Genomic DNA, 27874 nt, shown 5'->3' with positions numbered 1-27874 from the left:
TCGGAAGTTCATTGTTTGTTCTCTTCATAGCAGAGCTTAAGTCACTACCAGGTCCTGAGTAAAATAACTCTTTTCAAATTGCCATTTCATTTTGTATGCCAGCTTCAGATGAGTTTGTGCCATCTTTATAGTCACCCTCAAGAAAGTACCAACCAGTATGTCCTGAAAGCTGTCAATACCATCTAGCTCGGAAGGTCTCAGCATCCTCAAAGTTCTAGGGTCTCCATTAGAATGATATTCAAATAAATGGAAGCTACTTTTCAGTGTGAAGGGAGAATCTTAGATATTCTCTAGCCTTTTTCTTGAGCATTGTGGTCATAAGGACCGTTAATAGGGTCAAGAAGTTCCAATCCAGCATGCAATTGACTGATTATGGGGTAATCTGATTGTTTTTCCCATTTTTGTAATAAAAATAGAAATTAAATCAGTTATTGGGGAAAAAGCAGCATAAGTTCTATTGGGAGTCATGTAGAGACCGTTAATGTAAAACTGAAGCTGATGGAGAAATGTAGCTGGAACATACTATCCATTCCCATGAGGATGAATAAGAAGGGGGAGAGAATAAAACAAAAACTGTTCCAGTGTAGGATATTTGTTGGTGAAACCTATGAAAGAAGTGACTTAAGATATAATTAAAAATGACCCCTTTTTTAGTGGGATGGTCATTTGAATATTTTTTAATATTTTACAACAGATGCACTAACTTAATAGCTTTAATTGATAACATTTGAGACATAAATAACACTGCCCAGATTTAGGCATGTGTAGATACAGAGTAAAATCCCCCTCTTCAATCAGCTGCACTCCTGCTCTGTGGAACCCTCTCTGGTTCTAGTAATGGTCTCTCTTAACCTAACTGCCAGTGTGAGCTGTTTGATGGTTTTTGTGATTTGCATCATTATCCACTAAGGACTTAGAGCTGCTACATAAGTGATCAATGAGGACGGAACATGATTATATGAGATGCTCTTAGAGGTTTGTGATCAGCTGGAATTGGCTTTATCTTTGGGAGCTTTGTCTCTGACTCAGTTGAAGGAACTGACTGAAATGTTTGCAGGCAGCATTTATGCTCTGCAGGAGTTTGCATGTGACAGCCAGTAGGGGCTTGGTTTGTTCTCTGTCCTGCTACATTGCTCTATACGGTCAAAATACTTTATGAGCTAGGATAGTCCCACTGCTAAGGAGCGGAACAAGATCTACAAGTGATACCTGCAAAGAAGCAGAAATACAAGTTTACGTTATTTTTCCCTCAAGGACTAGAGTAAAGAAATCATTGGGTTGGAATAATACAGCAGTGAGTGTGCAGAGAACAGCAGAGAAGTTGGGTTGCAAAGTCTTTCTATGTTTAGTTGTCTTTGTACCTGTTGCTCCAAGCCCTTATGCAGATTTCTCTTTGCAGTGCACCTTTTGACCGGATTGCAGAGATTAACTTCAACATAGATGCGGATGATGACAGTGTAAGTGGGGTTTTTGGATATTTATTGAACAGGACTGACTCCAGCAGGTCAGACCATGCTTGAATCAGATGCAGCCATTTGCATCTTGGAGAAAAGGGGTGCTGTATTTTATTTATGTAGTAAAGAAAAAGATGCCCCAGTGCCTATCTCCAAGCAAGGGAATCAGGGCACTGAAATCACCTTACTATACAATTCTGTTGCTCTTTCAGTCTGCTGTTGCATCGTCTAGCTCTAAGACTCCATTACAGGAGTGGCCACTGGAGCTGGACGGTGTGCTTCTGTCTTCGCTAGCAAATGCCCTATGAACCTGCTGTAGCCCGTTGTCTCTCCCTGCCACCCTTTTCATCTGTTGAATAGGATTAGAAGTTGGTGAATAAAAATATTAGAAAATTGGTTCGTTACGAATCTGAGTATTGCCACCCCATCCTTTGCCCCTCCACCATACTTTCCTGAGTCAGCACCTGTTGTGGAGCAAGTGAAGAGTCCCCTACACATCTGTTTCCTGACAAAAACCTGTTCCATTCAGAACTGAGAGCATTCGATTTCCTTGGTCTTAAAACGGCTTCTTTTAACAACTTCCCTTACACTGCTCAGGGAAAAATTAGTTCCTTCTCCCCTTTTCTCTCTTCACATCACAGGCAGCATTTCTGAGATGCAAAAATTCATTGTGTTTTGCTTGAAACTGCTAACTAAAACCTGCAACCCCAGGTAGCATTTAATATGCTTAGCTGTGTTTTCCTAACTAGAGAGGGGGTTTTTTGGTAGTGACATTTCACTACAGCTCTTGTTTGTAACAGTACGTCATCTCATAATTGACACATACTTAGAACCTTTTATCCAAAGATCCCAAAGCACTCAATGAACTTGGCAAACTGATCACAAATTGTATATGTTCAGAAATATGTGACTTCACCAGTCACTGAAATGCAGCCACTGCTGGGGTGGAAAGTGCTATGTGTTGGACTGAGCAAGAGTTCAGGAATAGCACACCAGTTAGCATTACAGGGTGTTTTAAGCAGGAAGAATGTAATTACTCCATTGAAATTTAGCCTGAACGCCGAGATTATGCTGTGGAAAGTTCATTTGTCTTTGTGGAGTGGACTGTATTCATGACATCGTCTCCCTCTTCTCAAAATTCCAAACTGGAAAATTTGTGAGTGAATGCTTTACTTTTTCTGAAATATCTCTGAGGCAACCCCCCATGGCAGAGAAGCCTCCCTACCACAGTGGGTGAAGTGGAGAGATTTGTATGACAGGATGACTATGAAGCAGCAAGCAGGGATACCTTTTATTTCAGACGCAAGCCAGGCTGTGACAGCCTTATTTCTTATTTGGTCTCTTCTGGGCTTCCTGCCTCCAGGCTTACCAAACCTCTTTCTGACTCTTGGCCCTTCCACTTCTGTATATTGCCTGTTCCTTATCCTGGGTGAAAGTACAGTGAAAAGTGTACATATACCGTCAGGGGGTTAGATGTACATAGACACTGTGCTTTGTGAACTCTGCTCTGCATCACCAGTCTAGTTGCTTCCTCCCCCAGAAATCCACAGAACCTGATTTCTGTTGAAATTTGTTTTAGCCAAACGCATCCCTCTTTGAGGCCTGCTGCAATGAACGGATACAACAGTTTGATGATAAAGAGGAGGAGGAAGATATCTGGGAGGAGAAGGAAATAACCTATGCAACCCAAGTCAAATCAAGAACACGGTAAGGTGAAAGCAAAAGGTCTGTCTTTTTTCTCTGAATACTGTCAGGTTGTATATTCCAGTTCATTATTCCTTATAAATATGTGCTTTGGAGCCTGTTGCTTGTATAAAACAGAATGGTTTTATATGAGCTGCTCCTACAAAGAGATAATTGCTTGTCTTAAACTTAGAGCAAGACACCTGTCATGTACAAATGAGGCCAGGCTTGAGGGCATGTAACAATGGGGGGAACACTAGGATACACAACCAGTTGTGGAGGAGAGAATCTGCCTTTATTTGAAGAATTTTTTAGAAGCCATTCCTTTTCTCACCTCCCGGAAATTGAGTGTAAAGCCCATGTCTTGTTCCAGAGGATGCGGTAGAGAGAACAATGATTGGTTTGTTTAATAAGGGAGAAGATACAGGGTTCTTTTAAAAATTGTGAAGACAAGAAAAATTTGGTTTTGGTCAGAATTTAGCGCCCTTACATGTTGTATAGCTGGTACTGTAATGAATTTGCAATCCACCTCTTAGATTTATTAATTATTTAATAATAAATTCTTCTATAATAGCAGTTTTAAAAGATGTGGATAAATTGGACAGCAGAAACAACCAAGAGGCCGAAATTGAATTGGAATGGGTTCCCTAGGGAGGTGGTGGAATCTCCTTCCTTTGAGGTTTTTAAGGTCAGGCTTGACAAAGCCCTGGCTGGGATGATTTAGTTGGGGTTTGGTCCTGCTTTGAGCAGAGGGTTGGACTAGATGACCTCCTGAGGTCCCTTCCAACCCTGATATTCTATGAACTGTGTGAAATGTATTAATATTCTCAGTCCAGTTGCTAATGGACAATTATCTGCATCACACAAGCCACCAGGTCAGGTGGCACTAACTTGCCTGCTGTTCTCGTTCTGAATCTCGATTGAGATTGAACTCACTTCCCTGGCCTAGAAATGATTCTCTAGGACAGGCATTAGGTACTGTGGAGGGGTTGTGTGGGGAAGCTTGCCATGCTGCTGCCTATGTGTTATATTTTGGAAATAAATACCGTAGAGGACTTCAGTCTCCAGGGCAGTCAGTTCCAGCACCTTTATCATCTGTGAATTAATAAATCCTAACAGGATGGGTGTGATCATTCTCGGTGCCAGTGAGAATCAGCCCTTCAGTTAAAATCAGTGGTGCACACTGTAACACCAGCTAGTTTGATAACTTAACTTTCTTGGATGTAGAAGGGGACAACTTCCAAATCGAATCTTTTTGTTTTTATTAAAGATCATTTGTAATGTCAATTTTATTGATCCTTTGCTGACTTGTTCTGATGCTTCTTTCTTGTTGTTCTGGACTGGTCACTCATCCCACCTTTTCAATCATTGCAGTATGGAAAATGTAACTGAGTAGAAACTGTGTTTTAGTCAGTTTCCATTTGAGGTGTGTAAAAGGGGAAAGATTTGTTTACTATCCTGTGTAATTTTTGTTTATAAATAACAAATACACTCCCTCCTGTCCAACTCTCATTTTCCCCAAAATCTAAGTGAAGAAAGTAGTCTTATGCCACCGAAGATGGACCTATATTAATTGAATTAGGCCTTCTGTCTCCTTTTTGTATACAAGATTGAATGAAAGATCAGAAATATGTAGCTGCTGCAAGTAGGAATGAAAATTGTGGGTGCAATAAAGTCATAATTCACATTTGATTGGAAATGTAAGTCAGACTTTTAGTGATCACATGAAAATTGATTTTTCTATTCAGACTCTATTGTCTTGAAAATGCTTGTGTGTCTAAATTAGAATATGGAAGATAGTTTGCATTCATAGTGTTTTATATCCTCAGGGTGCAATGCACACATTAGCAAATTTAGTCCTCCTACCCACCTCCATTTTACAAGTGTGGAAACTATGAAAGAGTAATTTAGTGACTTCTGTTGTAATTAAAAAGAAATCTATGAACCATACTGTACAATGTATGCCGTGATCTCCATGAAAAATCTGCCCTCCCTTGCATTCTGTATTCTTCCTCTTTCCTTCCCACCCACTTCTGTACTTCGGTCTCTTGCCTTGTTTGTTATGTTTAGTTTAGAGTGAATGCTCCTTAGGGAAAGACTGTCTTTCGATATGCTTGTAAAGTGCTGTGCACACCTGTGATACTATTGTGAATAATAATTAACTTATGAAAAATGATTCAGAATTGTTTGTAAATTTTACTTAGAGATGGCTCAGGGAGAATTTCTGAAGGGTGTAGTAAATACAGCAGGGATTCTGTAGGGGTTTACGGGAATATAAATGGGAAATTATGGGAAGAAACTACAAAACAGAAAATTTAGGCTGAATGTTAGGCCGAAATTCCTGAAGAACATTTATTAAACTGAGGAATATCTCCTGTAGGAAGCCCTGTCATTTAGGATATCAAAAACTACATTGATCAAAGCATTAAAAGACACACATTAAGGAAGCATCCGCACTGCCCCTTTCTTCCCCCTCCTGATTGGACTAGCAAGTAGGCGGTGGACTACATGGCCTAATAGGTCTTTCTAACTCTGATTTCTACGATTCAGGTTTGGAGTATCTCAGACCTCAGAAAGTTCCTCAAAAAGTGATCTAGAGAATGGGGATCATGATGGCAGTGTGGACTCAGAAGAAGAGGAGGAACCAGAAGAACAAACAACACCTCTCACTGAGAACACCAACAAGAATAATCCTTCTGAGCAGAAAGACTCTGACTCTACTGAAGGTAAAAAGTTCAACATAGCATCTTAATTAAGTCTCCAGAAACATGTCTCAGGCAGCCTTTCCTGGAGGTCTACCACTTGGGTATATGTATAGCCACCTGCAAGCCACATGACTACTGAGGCTACTCAGTAGTGTAGCATCAGCAGCTGGGAAGTAAAATGCCCATTGTGAATTTGCATCTGCGTATTCCTGCCTTAAAAATGTTGGAGGGATTGGATCCTGCAGATGCAGAGAGCTAGAGCTGCAAGATTGCAGTGTGCCGTTCAGTTATGCTCTTGGACCAAGCAGGGTGTAATTACTATAACAGTATCAATTTTTATTACAAATCAACAAAGAAGATATTAAGTGAGAGGACTAAAGGCGCTGTTATTTTTTTCAAGCGGTGTTGCTACAGAAGAACTGATAGCATTGTGCAAGTCTATTCCTTTAAAAAACAAACACTTTCTACTGCCATTACCTACTGTGAGTGTTACAAAAACACAGATATTTTTCAGGCCATCATCTGAGGGACATTGACATCCAGGCCAATTAAATTAAGAATATTTATACAACAGGCACTTTCTGTGGACAGTGTAATTGGTGCAATTGTCTTTGTCTAGAAACTAAGTTCAGATATTAGTACAATTTATGAGTGAATATCGGTTTGGTGAATCGCCTCCTAATTTATGTGTGCTTCTCAACCACTGATGTATTTGACACAATACACATTGTATTAAGAGAGGTACTGCATTGCATGTCAGGAAGCAAATCACTGTTAGAACTGTGTGTCTGAAACTGAGGAGCTAGAAGGATGTTCTAGTAGATAAGGCAGTGGACTGGGACTCAGGAGATTTGGATTTAATCCCTGGCTCTGTTGTTTGACCACCTGTGTGACCTTGGAAAATCTACCCTGTACATCAGTTCCCCCCTGTAAAAATGGGGATAATAGCACTTCCCTACTTCATAACGACATTGAGAGGATGAAATCCGTTAATGATTGACACATTCAGATAGTATAGTGATGAGGGCCATATAAGTACTGTGACAGGGTCAGGCCAGATGGCTACAAAAGAGTGGTTGAAGGTAGATACATTAGTTCCAGGTTAAGCAGGTCCCTTTTCCCTGGGTAAAATAACAGGGACTATTCCAGAACACTCAGGCACTTTCTAGAACTAATTAAGGCAGGCAGGCTAATTAGGACACCTGTAGCGAATTGGAAAGCTGCTATAATTAATTAAGGCGAATCAGGACACCTAGTTTGAAAAGGCCCTCACTCTAGTTAGTGAGGTGCGCGCAAGGAGCTGAGAGTGAGAGGGCATGCTCCTGGAGGACTGAGGAGTACAAACGCTATCTGGCATCAGGAGGAAGGTCCTGTGGTGAGGATACAGAAGGTATTGGGAGATGGCCATGGGGAAGTAGCTCAGGGAGTTGTAGCTGTCACACAAGTGTTACACAAAACACTATAGACAGCTGTGATCCACAGGGCCTTGAGCTGGAAACTGCAGTAGAGGGTGGGCCCGGGTTCCCCCCATCCCCCAACTCCCTATTGGATACAGGAGGAGTTGACTTGGACTGTGGGTCCCACCAGAGGGGAAGGTCCCTGGCCTGTCCCCCGACCCTTTAGGTGGACCAGCAGAGACTGTGGGGATTGTTCTCCTTCCTTTTCCCCAGGCTGACCAGTGATGAGGTTAGCTGAGTGAATGGCAGATTTGAGCCACGAAAGTGGCCAAACTGAGGGCTACTGTGAATCTCTGAGGTGAGCAAAATCCTCCAATAAGCGCAGGACCCACCAAGGTAGAGGAGGAACTTTGTCACAGTACCTAGATAGATAGAAAGGTGCCCAGATCTTGCCTGCAGCACACTGTGTGCCTGCAGCTAGTGCATTGCAGTTAAAGAATTTTTAAGGCCATCTTTCTTAATAAGTGCTCCCCTATTGTGGGGTTACAATATTTGTCAGAGAAACCAATTTTCAGATAATCAATAAATGGCCTGATTTCTTTCAACAACATGAGACTCACCTACAGTCCTCCTATAGATTCCCACAAGGATTCCCACTGCACAATCTTTGTTTTTCCCTCTGAGAATTCCTTCCCCCCCCCCGCCCCTTTGACTTTTTTTGTGAAGGCATAAGGTTGTACAAAATCTTAGCAACTTCTGTTTGTCTTTGTACTTTCAGGATCTGGGTGGACAGCTGTGTTTGAGCCAGTGAATTCAAAACCCCCAGCACCCTGTGTGGCCATGGATGTTGGATCAAGTGTATGGGATTCAGCAGCACCAGAGACCGCCACTCCTGAGGAGAAAGGATGGGCAAAATTTACAGACTTTCAACCTTTTTGTTGGTAAATGAAGCATAAATGCCAATAACATCTCCACAAATTCTGTGTGAAAGAATGTTTGGAGTGTGGTTGTATGGAATAACTGGCTAGGGGTCTGCACTGTAATCTTTCTTTTCTTTTCTCTAAATATTGTCTGTGTGGATCTGGATCAATACTCACACCTCTGTTTTTGCACTGATTGAAATCAGTGGTATCCATATCTCATACTATGATACTGTATATATTGTCACTGTTGCAAGGCTCTGACTATACTGTAAGTTATTAGGGTTGCTTGTAATAACTTCTTTTTTAGGAGTTATTTCTAAGTATCCTATATCAGGACCAGAGCAGCTGTGGTTCATTCTCAGGTCTTTTCTTTTTTAGCTCAGAATCAGGTCCCAGATGTAGTTCTCCTGTTGATACAGAAAGCAGTGACTCAGAGGGAAACCCCAAGCAGGGTCAGGACAAGAACTGTAAGTGGCAATAATATTATGAAATGTGAAGGGATTCATTTGCATCTGTAATCATTTTGAGTATTGCCTAACATCCCAGGTTTGTGGGGCAAAGTTCCTGTCCAGTGCTTCCTCACAGATGTTATTTGATAGATCCACTTAGACATATTAGAGCTCCTGAATGTGGGTTCAGCCCCCTAACGAAACAGTAAGTGCTGCTACTTTGCATGGGTTTACACGTTCCTCAGTAATGAAGTAAAAAGAACAGGAGGACTTGTGGCAACTTAGAGACTATCAAATTTATTTGAGCATAAGCTTTCGTGAGCTACAGCTCACTTCATCGGATGCATTCAGTGGAAAATACAGTGGGGAGATTTATATACACAGAGAACATGAAACAATGGGCGTTACCATACACACTGTAACGAGAGTGATCAGGTTCCACTGAATGCATCCGATGAGGTGAGCTGTAGCTCACGAAAGCTTATGCTGAAATAAATTTGTTAGTCTCTAAGTTGCCACAAGTCCTCCTTTTCTTTTTGCGGATACAGGCTAACACGGCTGCTACTCTGAAACCAGTAATGAAGTAGTAACTTGTATGTTTATAGGACACGGTTAAATTGCGGAGGCCCCACATTTACACCTTGTAAGCACTGTGCTGTAGTAGCAAATTCCTTCCTGTTTCTTTCCAAGTGTTCCTTTATACAATCAGTTACTAAAAATTGTAATACCACAAAAAGTGATCTTTGGAATCTGGATTCCAGTAGAAGTCAGAGGATGAAAGTAGTGACAGAAGGGACCAGAAAGTACTGGATAGCTAGTGAGATTTTTCTGTCTAATTTCTTGACCCCCCCAAAAAACGGGGTGCGGGGGCAGGGGGAATAAGCGTTTAAACCTCTGAATTTTTTATAGTTCACTCAATGCTAGTTTAGAGCTTGATTCTCCTGTTAACCTAGAAGATTCCCTCTGGTGCTTTGGTTTTCAAGTCCTCAAACTGATCTTACTGGTATCAGACAAACAAACCTCAAGACATTAATAAACACCAGAACATCAAATCAAGAAACTCCTGGTTGCATTTTCACCCATCTTAGATCAAAATACAGTTTTACGAATCAGTAGTAGAGACACAAATTTGCCCCAATCTTGTCACAGTTCAGAACATTAAGATTATTGGAGGTACCTATGAAAATCAGGGTAGATTCCCAGTGCAGCTTATTTCCACACATGCTTCTAACTGTGTGGCAGCACAGTCTTTCTAACCCTCCGATGACAGGTCTCTTTTTTGAGCATGGGTCAGTGTGGAGCCCATTGTGGGTGTACATGCGCATGAGACTGGATTCTTTTGAATAGCAGTGTTAGTCAGGGCCATGCTCGCACCCTATGCTCCTCATGTTCCCATGAGAGGGCATAAAGGGTGGAGTGGCTGCAAACCTCCCTTAGTTCCCCCTTACCACCTGTGCAATGAAACCCAGCAAGTGCCTGACTGGTACTCTGTTCAGTTCTTTCAACCCAGTTAGTGAAAAGTTCTGTTTTCACACCTGTTTTCTCTGAAAGATGTTGCTTTAAAAAAAAAAAATTGATAAGACAACTTCCCTGGACAGTGGGACGACAAGGCACTTTGTGCCAAGCTCCATGTCTCACGGTGAAGTCCAAGCCCTCAGGGTTCAAACCCTGCCTTCCTGCAATGGACTGGTCTCCATCAAGGATGGACACAGCTGATACCATTTCTAACTAGGAGATTGCCACATCCTGGATAAGTGCTCTTTGTGTGAGTCCTTTTCTGCCAGGACCCACAAGTCCAGGGACACATGGCTGAAGCGGCATCTATTTGAGCAATCTGTGCAGGTCACTTTGGACCTAGAGGTAAATGGTTACAACCAGAGCGAGGCTGGATAAACCAGTCTCGGACACTGTCAGACACTCTTCACGTTCCGAGATAGGGTGGTGGGAAGAGAGTGAAAAGGATACCAGCAGAATCTACGCCTCTGATGCTGACCACCTCCTCATCAGTGAAATCTCCAGTGTGTAAGAGCTCAGTGTTGACAGCCGTGGTGCCGAGCATCTCTGCATCAGTAGTTCAGGTACTTACAATTCCGGCTCCTCTATTGACTGCCCCAATTCAGGTAGAAAAACTGGCACCTGTGCCTGCTCAAAATGGGACACTGGATTGCATAGCTGGTCCGAACATAAGCACAGCTCCAAGGCCAAGGGAGGCTTCTGGAGGGAAGATATGGGACACCACTCCAAGAGCAAAGCCCCTAAGCAGATTGGCAGAGCAGGAGGCCTGGCCTGGATGCCAGTACTAATCCCCATGACGGAGTTGAGCAAGGACTTCATATGTCCATATCACCCTCGGAGATGTTCCTCATACCAAAGAGGTGGCTGGTAAGCATGCCATCCCTTAGCAATACCTTTCAATTAAGAGAGAGATTCCTCCTTACCATTGTTCCTTCTCACCAGCATTGAGCAGAGATTCCTCTCCCCGTCATTGGAGAATGGCCATAAGGAGGGTATTAACGCGCTCCCATTCAGAGTGCTGCCCCAACTGGCATGGGAGTGGTGCTTGGCCAGCCAGCCCCAGCTTGGTCCATACTCATACAATGGGCCACTTTGGCCATATTAGTCTGACTGGGGGCTGTCCTTCCACATGCTGAGGAGCAGCAGCTCTCCTTCCTACATTCTAGAAAAAGATGATCATGTTTCTCAACAGCTTTTCTGTCTGGGCCACCACAGGAACAGGAAACGATAAAGGGACAACAACAATCTCCATATCCCACCAAAGAATCCTCCTCATTGCTGGATGAGGCAGTAACACCAGCAATAGATGACTTTAAAGCCTTCCAAGACCTCCTGCCCTGAACTGTGGAGATCCTGGACATAAGGCTATGTTTCTACAGGAAGTCTCATAAACTCTTTGGTATCCTGGGTGTCACTGTGATGACACCGGCCAGAATTACTCTCCCTAGTAATGAAGGTATCCTACAACCAGCCAAAAGGCTCTGGCAGATCCCAGCTATTCTTCTTCCCACCTCAAAGAAAAGGGATCAGGTGCCACCAGAAGGTTTTGAATACTTTTATTCCTGCCCAAACACAGGGTTCTTGGTCTTCTCTGCAGCTCAAGAGAAATCCACAGTCCATGAAAGGCCCTTCTAAAGACTATAAGAAGTTAGACCTGCTTGGGCAAAGGTACAAGGTACTGCCATTTGGACTGTCAGTGGTGCTGAGAGTCTTGCCAAATGCCTACTGGTGGTAGCAACACATATCAAAAGAATATGGGCATTCATGTCTTTCCCTGGTTGGACAATTGGCTGACTGGGTCATAACCCAGCAGGAGGCTGCCATGCACCTAAAAGTTCGTCCCCTCTGTTCCCTCAGCTGAGCCTGCTAGTAAACTCCAAAAAAAATCATTTCTTATCCCATCACAGATGATTGAGTTTGAGGAGTCCTGGTCAGTTCTGGTTCAACGAGAGCATACTTACCTAGAGGCAGGTTTCTGTGCTGCAACTGCTGGTGTGTGTGGGATAGAATCAAACCTGACAACGGTATAGATATGTCTGCGGCTGGTAGGCCATGGGTCATTGTGCAAGTATGTGACACTACTTGCCAAACTTCACCTGAAATCACTCCATTCTAGCTCAGGTCAGTCTATCCCCCAGCAAAGTACCAGATGAACAAGAAGGTGGTGATCCCACCGCACTCTGTCACAGACCTGAGCTGGTGGAGGGAACTCAGAACTGTGCTGTTCTCCACCTCCTCCCCAACAAAAACTTTAATTATAGATGTGACAGGTACAGACTGATGAGCCTGAACCACCTACTAATACAAGGGACTTACTCCCCAGAGGACACCAGATCCACCAGGCCTTCCTACCTGTTCTTCAGAACTCCACAGTGCAGATCCTGATGGTCTACACAAACAGATAAAGAGGTGCATGCTCATCTCTCCTCTGTCTGGATGCTGTCAGACTCTGGACATGGTGCCACCAGCATGGGATAAACGAGATGGCTCTTTGTGACACAAAGACCTCTCACTTAAGACCTGACAAACTCATTACACCAAACACGTCTGACAGGTCTTTTATTCATAAAGAGTAACATGTAATGTACCTACAGAAAGCTTGTAAATTGTCAAGATTCATAATCAATGTGAGTTGTACATACAGAAAATATTTAAGGAATAATATATTTATATTGAAAGTGAGCTTTATGGACTTGGAGTAGAAATTAGTCACCAGGAGTTAATGTGTCTCAGTGGTGGCCCATTCGGGCAAGGGGGAGTTTGGCTGATGAGGTAATGTAAGGCTCAGTTGTTTAGCCTGGCACAATACTAACGGGAAACCACCAGAGGCAACGACAAACTATCGAAGTCACTTAAAGATAGAAAAGAAACTTTACAACAAGATAGGGGTTTTACCCGTCTGTGAATGGAAACAGACGACTGTTTTCAGTATAACACAGAGGAGGGATAAGCACTCTTTATCCATTCACTGAGGAAAACCCCTTGTGGACAGAGCTGCTTTCACAAACATTTGGATCCTAGTTCTTGAGAAACCAGCCAGCACTGCAGCAGATTGATCGGGGCGGGGGGAGAAGGATCCATTTTATTAGGTAGGAAAGGTGACTATTGATAAGTGTAGACCCTTGTTCATGTTTTATAGTTTTATTTTATGTTGTAACTCTTTCCCACCACTCTCTTATTTCTGGTTAAGTTCTTATACTTTCTCAAACCTTCTCGGGTTTTATTATAAGTGCTCACAAGTGCTGTGTGGTTTACAGGAGCAGTAATTTAAGGTAGAACTGGTATATTGGGATACACTGCACCTTGGGAGCGAGGATCTGGAATTTCTGTAGCCAGTGTGGGGTAGCCAGTGTAGGGGGCTGGGTATCACAGGGGAACGATTCAAAGGGACCTGGGAATTGGGGTGCACCTACTGTTGACCTGCAAGATGAAATTAGGGCTGGCATAAGCCCAGAGAAGAGTGCTTGAGTGGCCGAAAGTCTGGTGGTGTTAGGGTGCTGACACCTTGCTACCACAAGAAAGACTCCCTCTCGCCAGAGGCAGGAGGGATAACAAGGTGACTCTCAGTCCTGGGTGCCTTGAGAACTGTCACACACTTCACCTGCTGGGTGTGAGTAACAACATGGCAGATTTTCTGAGCAAACAGCTGATCTGTGGAAATCCATCATAGCACTGATGTTCCTGTGTTGGGAAAACCCAGTGATTGACATGTTTGCTGTTGTCATCAATGCCAAGTGCCAGAAATTTTGTTCCAAAGTGAGCATGAATCTGAGGTTGTTACGGGACACCTTCTTTCTGCAGTAGTCCTAGGTATTCTTGTATGTCTTTCCACTGACTTCCCTGAGTCCCAGGGAGGCTTCCAAAATCAAGAGACAAGGCTATAATTGTTCTGGTGGCTTTGTATTGGCTAAGACAGTTTTGGCTGATGGTCTGCTGCAAATATGTATTCGGCCTTTCATTCAGTTCCGACCCTGTCCAGACCTGTTCTCATAACAACATGGCCAGGTACTCCATCTAGACCTGAAGTCACTGTACTTGATGTCATGGCTGCTGGTTGGTTGAGTACAGTGGACAGAGTCTGCTTCCTACAGATCCAGGAAATTGTAATATAGAGCAGGAAAGCATGTATCAGAAGAACATGCATTCATATAAATGAAAAAGGTTTTACAAAATGGGCTGCCCAACATAGTCTAGACCCAGTCCAGCTCCCTCGATACTACATATTATTAGCTACTTATTGCACTTCAGACTGGCCAGACTCTCGGCTAGCTCTGTTAAGGTCCATCTTGTGGTGATTTCAGTTTGCCATGTGCCTGTATGGTCAGGCTTGGTCTTCTCTCACCCCATGATATCAAAGTTTCTCAAAGGGTCAATATGCATTTGCCTACAGTCAGAGAACCTAGCTCTCCTGAGACCTCAGTCTAGTCCTGTGACTCATGGAGCCTCCATTTGAACCTGTGTCAGCCTGTGCCCTGCATCACCTCGCTCTGAAAGCAGTCTTCCTAGTGTCTGTTACTTTGGCCAGGAGAATGACTGAGCTTCAGACACTTATGGCTGAACCCTTCCCCCACCCTCAGTATGACATTCCATAGAGTCATAGTGATGCTGCAACTGCACCCTTTCCTTTCCTGCACATCGTTCCTAGGGTGGTCTCAGAATGTCATCTAAATCTGTCAATCATCCTGCCTCTTTTCTTCCCAGAACCATGCTTGGTACATGGAGGAAGGAAATGACACACACTAGATGTATCCAGGACTATGCTTTGTTACACTGACAGGATCAGATCATTCACACTATCTCCCTACCTGTCTAGAGTGGCAGCTGGATATTCTAATGGTCAAGTCACCTCCTCACAGAGGGTATCAAAATGATTAACACAGTGTAGCTAGCTGGTGTACCTCTCCACCGAACATCAGGTTTATTCCACCAGAGCTCCAATAACACCCTCTGCTTGCTTCACAAATGTGCCCATTGACTTTTGTCAAGCATTGTGCATTGGACTCAGTTGCTAAAGCAGATGCCATGTTCGAGAGAGGAATAGTACAATCTCCGTGTCACTGATGCAGCTGTAACTCCTCATTCCCACCGTTCCAAGGGGATACCGCTTGCCAGTCACCAAAAAGAGTTCCACACAGATGCATACTTGAAGAAGAGAGAACGATTACTTACTCTACAGAAACTGTGTTTCTTTGAGATGCTGATGTCAGTGTGGATCCCACAACTCGTCCTCCATCCCCGCTTTGGGAGACCTCAGCTACACGAGCTTTGAATTGTGAGGGACCTGAAGGAGGGTTGTGGCTGCTCCATCCTTTATCGTTGCATGGGAGCACAAGGAGGCACAGGGTCCGTGTGCAGCCCCGATGGATGCTATCATTTAAAAAACAAACAAAAAAACACCTCACATATGTGACACACATACCTGCCTATGGTGGGATCCGTACTGACAACATTTCAAAGAACCACAGCTGCTGTAGGGTAAGTAACCGTTCTGTTTTACTGAAAGTATTTGGGATATTTTGGGAGTTTTAGCAGTTCTTCCTGTGTTTCTGTTCATTTTTTTCATGTGAATTATTTACTCTTTCTTTGCAGTCAGCACTGCCTCACCCTGTGTTTGGAATGTCTGTGTGGCAAGGAAGGCACCACTGGTGGCTTCAGACAGCAGCTCATCTGGAGGCTCAGACAGTGAGGAAGAGGAGGATAAAGCTGATATCGTCACAGAAACCATCAGTACAGGTTCAGGCCAGGAAACCATCAAACTCACCATGGATGCTAAGAACGAGAAGGCTGTGTTCACCAGGTGCGAAAGAAATCAGCTGGGGATGGGGTAGATATGGCCATTAGGGTTTGTAAAGTGTAATCTGAATCCAAATATGGCATAAGACAATTGGCAACTCACCTCTGGTTTAAAATCAAGTGTAAATCACTCATAGGATGCAAGGCCTATTCATGAAAACAAAGTAAAAATGTAAATGCATGGGAACATCCCACCACCAGCTTTTTATTTTCTGAGACCTGGGTTCTGAATGTTGACTGTAGGCAGTTTTGTTAAAGCTCTATGGCCTTGCTAGGTGCTGATAAATTAAAGTATTTATTTACTGTTACACAAATGCTGTCTCAGTTCACAAGTGAAAATGTGGGTCTTGCTCGCTACTGAGTCATATTGCAAAACTACCACAGAATGGGCAATACCGACTCACATGAGATGTAGGAGTGGAATAGGAGTGCGGGATGCAAGCCAAGAGTGAGACCCGCTAGCAGAGCCACGTGAGGCTTCGTGTCATGACTAACACGTGGTGTTACGGATCAGCATTGAGATCGGCATCCCACAGAACTGCTGGGGGTGAGGGGTTGAAATGGCTCAAGTTATTGCTATTTCCTCATTTTCAGAAATTCATTCCTAAATTGTAAGAAGCACAGACCCCCAGAATTAGATGTTACAAGTCCCAAGGTTTATGGTAACTTATGAACAGCATCTTTGTGAGAGCCCTGAAATACACATCCTCCATAAGGTTTTACCATAAGACACCTCAGGTGAGAGGGTACATTTCACAAGTTCACTGTTATTAAAAGGGGACTAAACCAAGCATGGGGGGGGGGGGGTAACATTTTGATAAGTGACTTAGACTCTAAAGTGCCGAAATCACTTTTGAAAATGGGCAACTTTGATAGTTTCTAAAATTTTACACAAGATCCATTTTTCTTCTTTCCAGTTCTCCCACCACATGCTTGTAGGATAAGAGCCAATTAACTGGGGGACCCAATATTTTGGAAAGCTTGCTAGGAGCAGATATTCACCCAGTGTATATAATATAAAGATTCATTGCCTTTTGGGGATGGTCAGTTTGAGGTCCCCGGTACACCTTATTACTCCAGTGAACACTTTCTGGGAATAAAGAAAGGTGGCTCATAAAATGGTGTGCTGAAGTAACATGGCTGTAAAACAAAGCAAAATCGCTGGAGAAAATAAACCAGTGACACATTCTGGTTGATCCAGTCTGCGTTGAGTTTTTTATATTCTGAAAATTTTTGAATTTCTGTGTCAATACAGGCTGCCTTTTCTGCTGCAGACTTGAAATAAAAATCTGATGCATAAAATTTCATTGCTGACAAGCAGTTTGGTTCAGGAGAACTACTTGGATAAATGGGACAAATTTCTGTGCACAGAGATGACATGGCCCAGCAGACTGTGCTTTCAGAGATCAGGCTGAAGAAATTAAAGGTGGTCAGTGTTGCTGACTGGGGCATCTGGGTTAGTAGCCCTCTCTGATGTTCATAATACACTTGAAATAAAACATTTGGAACATATAGTGGTGGCCAACACTGTCTTCCAAATGTGTTTTTTCGACTCTGAACCTATGGCATTTACAGCCGGAGTTGTGCTCTAAATTTAACTGTCTGTCTTTGTTCAGTTTAACACAACAGTAGTTTAAATCCTGTTTGACATTTTGCATGACTTTTACATTAGCTTCACTTCAGATTGGGAAAAGGGTATTCTTATTTGGATTAGCTAGATATGTCGTTGCCCATGACACTGCTAAATCTGAGCACTGTATTTTTAAATTAATGTATTTTAGTAATAAGGATCTCTCTCAGGTAAGTACAGTTATAACTTAAGAACCAAAACAACAAAGTTTCCAGAACCTGCTTTGTTTTGCAGGATTGTGGCTGTGTTCAACTAATTCTGTTTTTGCAATGCAAGCAAATACTCAGATAACCACAGTCTCCACTATAAAGGTAAAAAGAAAAGGAGGACTTGTGGCACCTGAGAGACTAACACATTTATTTGAGCATAAGCTTTCGTGAGCTACAGCTCACTTCATCGAAAGCTTATGCTCAAATAAATGTGTTAGTCTCTAAGGTGCCACAAGTACTGCTTCTCTTTTTGCAAATACAGACTAACACGGCTGATACTCTGAAACTTGTCACTATAAAGGTGTGATATCTTAACACAGCCATAATCTCAACCAGAAATTAAAACAAATGGCTGCTGAAACCTTTAATTCAGTTTGTGGTCTCAGAGGTATTCAGCTGTTTCAGAACTACCTAGCTAGATGAAACGTCTCATACAGTGTGGAATATCTTATTGGCCAGTGAGGCTTCCCCAGTTTCCGAAAGTCATTCTCTTTTTCCCTTCCATTTCCCAAACAAAGACAAATAAACTAGAAATGCACAATTCTGGGTTAATCAGTTTCTTCCCAGTTCCTTGATGATTACAAATAAATCAACTGCACTGATCATTTAAAAACATTTTGGGTCTAGTACAAATTTTATGATGAAGTTTCCTAAATTCACAATCCCAGTAGGCCTCTGTTATTTTATAACCTAATGCTGTCAGAACTCGATACAGCCAGGATTAAAACTCAGCTCTTTCTTTGGCTTTGGCACATTACTTCGGTTAACATTTTTGTATTTAGGTGCCTAAAATTAGGTATCTAAATATATATTTAGGCACTAATTAAAAGTGAGCTGATTTTTCAGAAGTGCTAAGCTCCTTTGGCTCCCATTGCCATAAGGGGAAGTTGGGGCTGCCGTTATCACTGAAAATCAGACCTCTTAAGTCCATAAATATAAATTTAGGTGCCTACCTTTAGATGAGGTTGGTGAAGGAATATCTTTTATTGAATCAACTTCTGTTGGTGACAGAGACAAGCTTTCGAGCTACACAGAGCTCTTCTTCAGGTCTTGGAAATGTACTTGGTTCAGAGCTAAATACAAGGTGAAACAGATTGTTTAGCATAATCAGTTAACACTTTTCAAGGGACATTCAAGGTGAAGTGGCCTGTTAACACCCCTCCAGTCATGGGGGAGGAGGAGAGGAAAAAATGCCACAGCACTCTTACTGAAGGAATATCGGGACTCATAGAAACCATCCACGCACCACACAAAGGACCAGCTTCCTCCAGGGTTACAGCTGACTTCCTCTAGAAACTGCAAACCTCAGAAAACTATGGATGTCACTTCCCTGTACGCTAACCTCCCTCACAATGAATGGCATTGCAGTTTGCCTTAGATATTTACAAGATAATGGACAATCCTCAGATATCCACCCCAAACATATTACCAAACTCATCCATTTCGTCCTCACCCATAACACTTTTACATTTAACAACAAACACTTTGTTGAAACAATGGGAACAGCCATTGGTACTAGGATGGCTCCCTGATATGCCAACCTCTTTGTGGGCCACCTTGAAGAAGAATTTCTGGGCAAATGCACCATGAAACCAGTGATATATCTGAGATACATCAATTATATTTTCATCCTCTGGACAGATAACCTACAGTCCCTCATAGATTCCCACCACATCTTCTATGACCATCCACCCATCCATCAAACTCTCACTGGAACACTTCCACACTTCCACACTATTTCAACTCCCTGGACACCATGATCAGCTCCAACAATGGAACCTTACAGACAATTATATACATGAAACCGAGGGATCACCACACCTACCTTCGCAGACCAGTAACCACCCCAAATGAAGCAAGAAATCTGTTAACTACAGCCAGGCACTCGGATAACACAGAATATGCTCTGAAGAGAAAGTCTGGGATATGTACCTTAACACACTTAGAATCATAGAATATCAGGGTTGGAAGGGACCTCAGGAGGTCATCTAGTCCAACCCCCTGCTCAAAGCAGGACCGATCCCCAATTAAATCATCCCAGCCAGGGCTTTGTCAAGCCTGACCTTAAAAACTTCAAAGGAAGGAGATTCCACCACCTCCCTAGGTAACGCATTCCAGTGTTTCACCACCCTCCTAGTGAAAAAGTTTTTCCTAATATCCAACCGAAACCTCCCCCACTGCAACTTGAGACCATTACTCCTTGTTCTGTCATCTGCTACCACTGAGAACAGTCTAGATCCATCCTCTTTGGAACCCCCTTTCAGGTAGTTGAAAGCAGCTATTAAATCCCCCCTCATTCTTCTCTTCCGTAGACTAAACATCCCCAGTTCCCTCAGCCTCTCCTCATAAGTCATGTGTTCCAATCCCCTAATCATTTTTGTTGCCCTCCGCTGGACGCTTTCCAATTTTTCCACATCCTTCTTGTAGTGTGGGGCCCAAAACTGGACACAGTACTCCAGATGAGGCCTCACCAGTGTTGAATAGAGGGGAACGATCACATCCCTCGATCTGCTGGCAATGCCCCTACTTATACATCCCAAAATGCCATTGGCCTTCTTGGCAACAATGGCACACTGTTGACTCATATCCAGCTTCTCGTCCACTGTAACCCCTAGGTCCTTTTCTGCAGAACTGCTGCCTAGCCATTCGGTCCCTAATCTGTAGCGGTGCATTGGATTCTTCCGTCCTAAGTGCAGGACTCTGCACTTGTCCTTGTTGAACCTCATCAGATTTCTTTTGGCCCAATCCTCCAATTTGTCTAGGTCCCTCTGTATCCTATCCCTACCCTCCAGCGTATCTACCACTCCTCCCAGTTTAGTGTCATCTGCAAACTTGCTGAGGGTGTAATCCACACCATCCTCCAGATCATTAATGAAGATATTGAACAAAACCGGCTCCAGGACCGACCCTTGGGGCACCCCGCTTGATACCGGCTGCCAACTAGACATGGAGCCATTGATCACTATCTGTTGAGCCCGACAGTCTAGCCAGCTTTCTATCCACCTTATAGTCCATTCATCCAGCCCATACTTCTTTAACTTGCTGGCAAGAATACTGTGGGAGACAGTGTCCAAAGCTTTGCTAAAGTCAAGGAACAACACGTGCACTGCTTTCCCTTCATCCACAGAGCCAGTTATCTCGTCATAGAAGGCAATTAGATTAGTCAGGCATGACTTGCACTTGGTGAATCCATGCTGACTGTTCCTGATCACTTTCCTCTCCTTTAAGTGCTTCAGAATTGATTCCTTGAGGACCTGCTCCATGATTTTTCCAGGGACTGAGGTGAGGCTGACGGGCCTGTAGTTCCCCGGATCCTCCTCCTTCCCTTTTTTAAAGATGGGCACTACATTAGCCTTTTTCCAGTCGTCCGGGACTTCCCTGGATCGCCGGATCACTTAAAACCACCTTCGCCTAACAAGGACTTTCCACCAGAGAAGTAGAACGCATCATGGAACAGGCCACCCAAATACCCTGGGAGAACCTGCTTTAATACAGAAATAAACTCCCTCTGACCACACACTGCTAATTAACACCTACTACCTCACACTGGAACCTGTATGGGGTAGTATCGGACATTTATAACCCATGCTCAATGAGAACCCCCTTTTCTGGCCTTCAGACAACCCTCCTCTCCCAGCCAATTTCAAGGTCATTATTAGAAGGAAGCTCCCCACAGGCCAGGACACACCATCTCAGAGCAGCACCTGGGGTGACCAGATGTCCTGAAATTAGGGGCACAACCTGGAACTGTTGCGCCGCTGTGCTTCCTTAACTCCCCAGCCTCTCACAATGCTATGCCAGTGATGAGCAGCAAACCCCTACAGGTGCTGCGATCACTAAGCCATCAGCATGTGGAGCCCCACACCAGCTAAATTGCATGAATGCTCCTTGAGTCACTCATGAATCATACAGGGAGAGGCATCAGCCAATCCCCCCAAAGCTCAGCTTTGTACCCCAGAAATATATTGTCTTACGCTGCTCAAGACTCCTTTGGACAGTGCAAGCTCGTTAGTTAGTTTGCCACTTCTTCAAAGGAAAGTGGACCTTCACCAGCCTTTGTAATCTGAATTGAGATTCCCCAAGCACTTAAACCAGTGTGTTTTTGGTTGATGTAAAACTTAAAACAGATTTATTAACTACAGAAAGATAGATTTTAAGTGACTATAAATAGCAGGCATGGAGGTCAAAGTTGGTTACCTAAGAAATAAAAATAAATTTGCAGTCTAAACAAATTTTAGACTTTAGCACACTAAGCAAGATTTGAATTAAGCAGCGTCTCACCCTAACAGATGTTACAGGCAGTTCAAAGTTCCGAATACAGAGACTGAACTCCCTTCCAGCCTGGAACCAATCTCCCCAGTTCAAAGTCTTTGTCTTCCAGACGATCTTCCAGGTATTGAGATGTGCGTGCGTGTGTGGGGGGTGGAGGTGGGGCTAAGTGATGATGTCACTTTCCCTCTTTTATACTTTCTTCCAGCTGCTAGAAAGATCCTTGCTGTGATGGTGGGTTAGGCTGCCCTTGTGGCCTATGTGCCCTCTCTGAGAGGCCTGTGGGAGAGTGGATTATTCTTGATGGGCCATCAATGCCTGTCTGGCCAGTGAAATATGTGTTAACAATTTATACTAAACAATCTGTCCCACCTTGTATTTTGCTGTGACTCTCTGAGTACATATCCCAGACCTGCAGAAGAGCTCTGTGTAAGCTCAAAAGCTTGTCTTTCTCACTAAGAGAAGTTGGTCACCCACCTTGTCTCAGTTGTGAAGATGTTGGTGTGAGCTTCTGTGCCTTAGTTTGCCCATCCGTAAAATGTAGCTAATATTTATTCCACAGGGATGCAGATGATTAATGAATTAGTGTGTGTAGTAAAGTCCTAAGAGGATGTCAAGTGCTAAAGAAATGCTTATTATTAGGGTTTAAAACTCATTTGTCATCATGGTGCTACATAATAGATAATTTCACAGTGTATGTTAACATTTAGTAGATCAGTACTGTGCTATGCCAGAGATTTTGAAGACATGAATGATTGTCAGTAATCACCAAAGGGATTACCTTGAGACAAACTGAAGTTTTTTCCCATATGCACCCAATACATTTTGTCTTTCCGAATCTCCTCCAAAGGAGTTGCAAAACATGGAGAAATGGTTCTCGGTAATTGAGAGGGAAAAGTGGCCTGTATATATAGGAGATGTATAGTAAGATGAAATTCAATTCAACAAGACGAAATTCAGTAAAAACAAGGGCAAAGAACTACAGTTGGGAAGAAAAAATCAAATGCATCATTTCACAATGGCAAATAACTGGCTAGGTGGTAGTAGTGCTGAAAAGGATCTGGGAGTTAGTGGATCACAATTTGAATATGAGTCAACAACGGGGTGCAGTTGCGAAAAAGATTAGTATAATTCTAATGTATTAACAAGAGTGTCATATGTAAGAGATGGGAGGTAATTGTCACACTCTGTTTTGGCACTGATGAGGCCTCAGCTGGAGTACTGTGTCCAATTCTGGGCATCACATTTCAGGAAGGTTGTGGACAAGTAGGAGACATTCCAGAGGAGAGCCACAAAAATGATCAAAGGTTTAGAAAATCTGACCTACGAGGAAAGGTTAAAAAAAACCTGGCATGTTTAGTCTTGAGAAAATACAACTGGTGGGGGACCTGATAAGTATTCACACATGTTAAGGCCTGTTATAAAGAGAATGTTGATCAGTTGTTCTTCATGTCCGCTGAAGGTAGGACAAGAAGTAATAGCCTTCATCTGCAGCAAGGGGACTTACGTTAGATATTTCTAACTATGAGGGTAGTTAACTTCTGAAATAGGCTTCAAAGGAAGTATGTGGAATCCCCATCGCTGGAGGTTTTTGAAATCAGGTTGGACCAAACACTAGTCAGGAATGGTCTAGGTTGACTTGTTGACCTCTTGAAGTCCTTTCAAGTCCTACATTTCTATGATTCTGATATCATCACTATGATGATGATTAAAAAAAGCTTTTAAATACTAATAGAGGAAACAGACCTGGAAGTATTTTGCATTAGTGAACTTCGATAATCTCTGAGAATTTTCCCCGCCTGCATTGTATGTCATTGTGTTTCTTGTAGGACTCCCTCATGGAATAACAGCTGTGATCTGTTTAATGATCACTAGAGTGGCAGCCATATGAATTTTAACCCTCCTTGGTTTGTGCAACAGATGCACAAAAGGATATTTAGGATACCAAAATCCCATTTCTTTTAACAAAAGGTTTTCAGTGCACTTTTTAGCATCAAAAGAGGACTCCAATAAATTTGAGGTTGATTAGTTTCTCTCTTTACTCTTACATGCAGTAATAATACATAACATTTGTTCTTCAAGTATATGCCCCTATGGGTACTCCACATTCTGTATGTGCGTGCTCATGCGCCTTCTCGCAAAGATTTTTTCCTGAGCAGTGTCTGTCAGTCTGCGCCCTACACATCCTTGTGCTCTGGACAGCGGGTATATGGGGAGGGGCAGATCTGCCACTGCTCCAGTTCCTTTTCAGCCACCTGAGGTTGGAGACAGAATATTGTGGTGTCCACTATTTGCCTGAATAATTTGTACCTTTTTTGTTTTTATCCCCTTATTTTACCTTTTTGTAACCTTGATTATTATTTTAGTTCTCTACCTTAGCACAAGTTTTCAATTTTTTTTGTGCTCTCACCTGTCCCCGTGTTTGGCCATGGCAAAGGCTCCCAGCCTGGGCCTTTCTTCAGCTGCCATTTATTCCTTGTCTGACTGTGCTCCAAACCCAAGGTTTCAAACCCTGCCAGACCTGCCACAGCTATTTCCCCTCAGCGACAGGAATTCCCGCTGCCTTGGAGAGTCCCACGTCCCGTCTAAGTGCAAGGTCTCCATCAGGTTTAAAAGCTGATCTTGCAAGCTGAGGTGAAGTAGACTAATGCTCTGTTTTGGAGCGTGATCTCTGAGGCTTGCAAGGATAGATTCTCCCGTGTACATCTGCCGCTGCCTCTTCGACTTACGCTGCAGCTCCAGGGAGCAAAGAGCAGGGGACATCTTCAAAGGCCTCCAAACACTCTAAGAAGAAGCTATCCCAGTCCCTTGATTGGGGCTTGAAGCACTGTGAGGGGTCTCCCCAAAGATCAGGGTCTAAGAGACTTTGCATCCTGGTCCGGGTACTGCTGAGGGTCCTGCTTTTTTTGGCACTGAAGGCTCAGTACTGCTGAAGAGATCTACCACCCACGTAAAGAGAAGTCTCAGCAAACAGACACGCTCAACAAAATTCTCTGTACCTTTGGAGCCCTCCAGATGCAGGGATTCAAAGAAACCACTGACCCTGACTTCGGCACCCCCTGAGGGCCATGGGAGTATGCAGGTCTGTTCACACAGTCTCCAGTATCGCTTGATCCTCTTCAGCACCACGTCTGCGGGAAGGCTTCTTGGAACACCAAGAGTGAAGAGTCAAAGAGGAAACTCCTTCTGCCAACAAATCCTCTTCATGACCCTTCTGCCATTCTACACAGCTGACTTCAAAGTTTTTCAGGACTTGATGAAGAAGGCAACCGCAACTTTACAGCTCCCCCTGGAGCAGGTGCAGAAATCCCGACATTCCCTGATGGATATCCTCCATGCTACATCACAAGGCAAGATAGCACTGCCTATGGATAAGGCTACGATTTTGTCATGGATATTTTTAGTAAAAGTCAGGGACAGGTCACGACTTCCGTGAAGTTTTGTTAATTGCCCATGACCTGTCCCTGACCTTTACTAAAAACATCCCTTACAAAATGGGGAGGGAGGAGGGTCCAGCCCCCTGCAGGGAGCTGCCCCCCCCCCCCGGGGCTCCCCCCACTGCCTCCAGTGACTGGGAGCTGGGTGGTTCCCCAGCTGCTGGTGGTGGCTGGGCTGCTGCAGGGCACCCAATATCACGGAGCGTGTGGAAAGTCAGGGAATCCTTGAGTTCCGCGACCTCCATGACATACGTGTAGCCCTATCTATTTATGATGCACTATTGTCACCAGCCCATAACATCTGGCAGACACCGGCCACCATTCTGCCTGTGTGCAAGATGGCGGGCAAAAAATACTATCATCTGCCCAAGGGCTCTGAATATTTTTTGTTCTCATCCCAATGATAGGAACGGGCAACCCCTGCGGAGAGCTACTTCTCAGCAGCATTACAATTTAGGGTAGTCAAATTATCATGCCTTGCTGGCAAAGTATGATTACAGCATCTACTCAGAGTTCTTTCAACTTACTGATCATCTGCCACAGGACCAAAGGGACCAATTTGAAGCCTTTATATATGGCTCTCAGTAGTTGCTATTCACCTCTGTCAGATGGGAATAGTTGTCTTCCCCTACTTGGACAGCTGGCTTCTCAAGGGCAACTTCTTCTCTGAAGTCAGGTCAGACACCAACAAGTCTCTAGCTCTGTTTCTTTCTCTGGGCCTTCACCTCAGTGCAGAGACGTCCAGCCTAATACCCATTCAGCATAGAGACTTAATCAGGCCATGCTGGGCTCAGTAACCAGTAGGGAATACCTACCCACAGACGGGTGTGACGCCATGTCCAGCCTCATATGTATGATACAGCAGAGCCCTCAGACCACAGAGGGGTCTTGCCTACAGCTCTTAGGTCATATGGTGACCTGCACATTTATCATGCCCCTTGCAAGGCTCCACTCCAGATGCCTTCAAACCTGTCTCCGAATCTTTTACGCACCAAATAGACATAGCCTGTCCAAACAAACATTCATTCCCCACGGGGTCCCCACACTCTTGATTGGTTGAAGGACCCCTACAGAGTATGTGTTGGGATGCCCCCTCACATCGACCTCCCACCAAGACAGCCCCCAAGGACGCCCCCATGTTAGGTTGTGGAGCACACCTGCAGAAGTTTACAGCACAGGGCAAAGTTTACAGCACTTGGACCCTCAAGAATTGTTTCTTCACATTAACGTCCTCAAGCTACAGGTAGTCTACAATGCGTGCCACCATTTCCTACCCGAGGTCAAGGGTCACTCCATGAGAATTATAACACAACAGGGCAACATTGTAGAACGCCAGCTGCCAATGAGGAGCAGAATCTTCTTCAAGATTGAGAAGGGTGTTAAAGAGCTACAGTAGACTTCAATACTATAGTGATAGATACTATGTTTAATAAATAGTTCTGGTGAGTGTGTAATCACGATGCTTATTAGTATCTTAAAAGCCCCCGCTGTTAGAGGACCATGTGTAGTGTCCTCATGTCTACTCCAGTCTACTGCCACTATACCTTTTCCAAATTCTGGGAACCTCTTTAAATCATCTCCAGGATTCTGCTTCCTGTTGACCTTCCCTCCACCCCAAATAAATAAATACAAACAGGTAGCAGTCATGACTGGTGGTACTTATTCTCTTGTGAATCCACAGGTTGGAGCTGTGTCACTGATGGATCTGGCATCTGCACTGAGGCTTTTTACGTGATGGTATGGTTGAGACGCACCTGAGTTAATCATCTCCTTGCATTGCACAGCAAAACGTTACCAATGGCAGTTTTGGTTCAGGTGTGCCGTATTCTTAGCAGCAGTTTTAAAGAGTCGTACCCAAGTGATAGGCTATTTCAGCTATCGTCAGCAGATAAATTTTTCCCCCTGAAAAATCCATAGTAAATTTAACATAGTAGATTAATTGGAAAAAATGTGCAAAGGGACCTTGTAGCGTTCTCTAGTGATGACTAGAAAGTTTCCTGTTACTGCCATAACTTTGCTATTTGATAATCTAGAATTTGTATTTTAAGTGTCAACTTTGAGCAGGATGTTCTTTATGCTGTATTGATTCATCATCTTTTGTGTGTATTGGGCACAGTTTTACATGGAGGTTCCAGTGCACAGTATTCAACTACTGCGTATGATTAGAAAAGACTTTAAACATCCCTTGCCTTGTCATTTTTATAGGGAAGGAAACTGTCCGAGGATAGCAATGCAAAGTTAATTCTTTTGTCTGTTTTTGCACAAATCTTTACTGTTTTCTTTTTCTTTCTCTCCTCTCTGCTTTCTGCCTATCTCTGTCTTTCTTGCTGCCTTTCTATCTTGCTGTGGGTATTGCTCAGAATATTTAGACCTTCAGTCAGAGGGTATGTATAATTGTGACATTTTCAGG

The 27874-nt window shown here is 43.5% G+C and overlaps 1 protein-coding gene across 4 annotated transcripts in view; it reads left to right on the top strand.

Annotated features, from left to right (window-relative positions):
- Positions 1-27874, top strand: part of PPP6R2 (protein phosphatase 6 regulatory subunit 2) — a 164757-nt gene that overhangs the window by 122151 nt on the left and 14732 nt on the right. For 2 of the 4 annotated variants that reach the window (XM_048821097.2, XM_048821189.2), the window contains 7 exons: positions 1400-1457; positions 3034-3161; positions 5688-5863; positions 8018-8180; positions 8541-8629; positions 15716-15923; positions 27825-27848. In XM_048821097.2, the coding sequence (XP_048677054.1) occupies positions 1400-1457; positions 3034-3161; positions 5688-5863; positions 8018-8180; positions 8541-8629; positions 15716-15923; positions 27825-27848 (846 nt within the window). The remainder of the gene's footprint in view (positions 1-1399; positions 1458-3033; positions 3162-5687; positions 5864-8017; positions 8181-8540; positions 8630-15715; positions 15924-27824; positions 27849-27874) is intronic. The other 2 variants (XM_075124605.1, XM_075124606.1) reach the window with 2 other exon arrangements.

The sequence above is a fragment of the Caretta caretta genome, chromosome 1 (genome assembly GCF_965140235.1).
Source record: "Caretta caretta isolate rCarCar2 chromosome 1, rCarCar1.hap1, whole genome shotgun sequence".
Lineage (NCBI taxonomy): Eukaryota > Metazoa > Chordata > Testudines > Cheloniidae > Caretta > Caretta caretta.
This window is presented reverse-complemented; position numbering and strand designations above follow the sequence as displayed.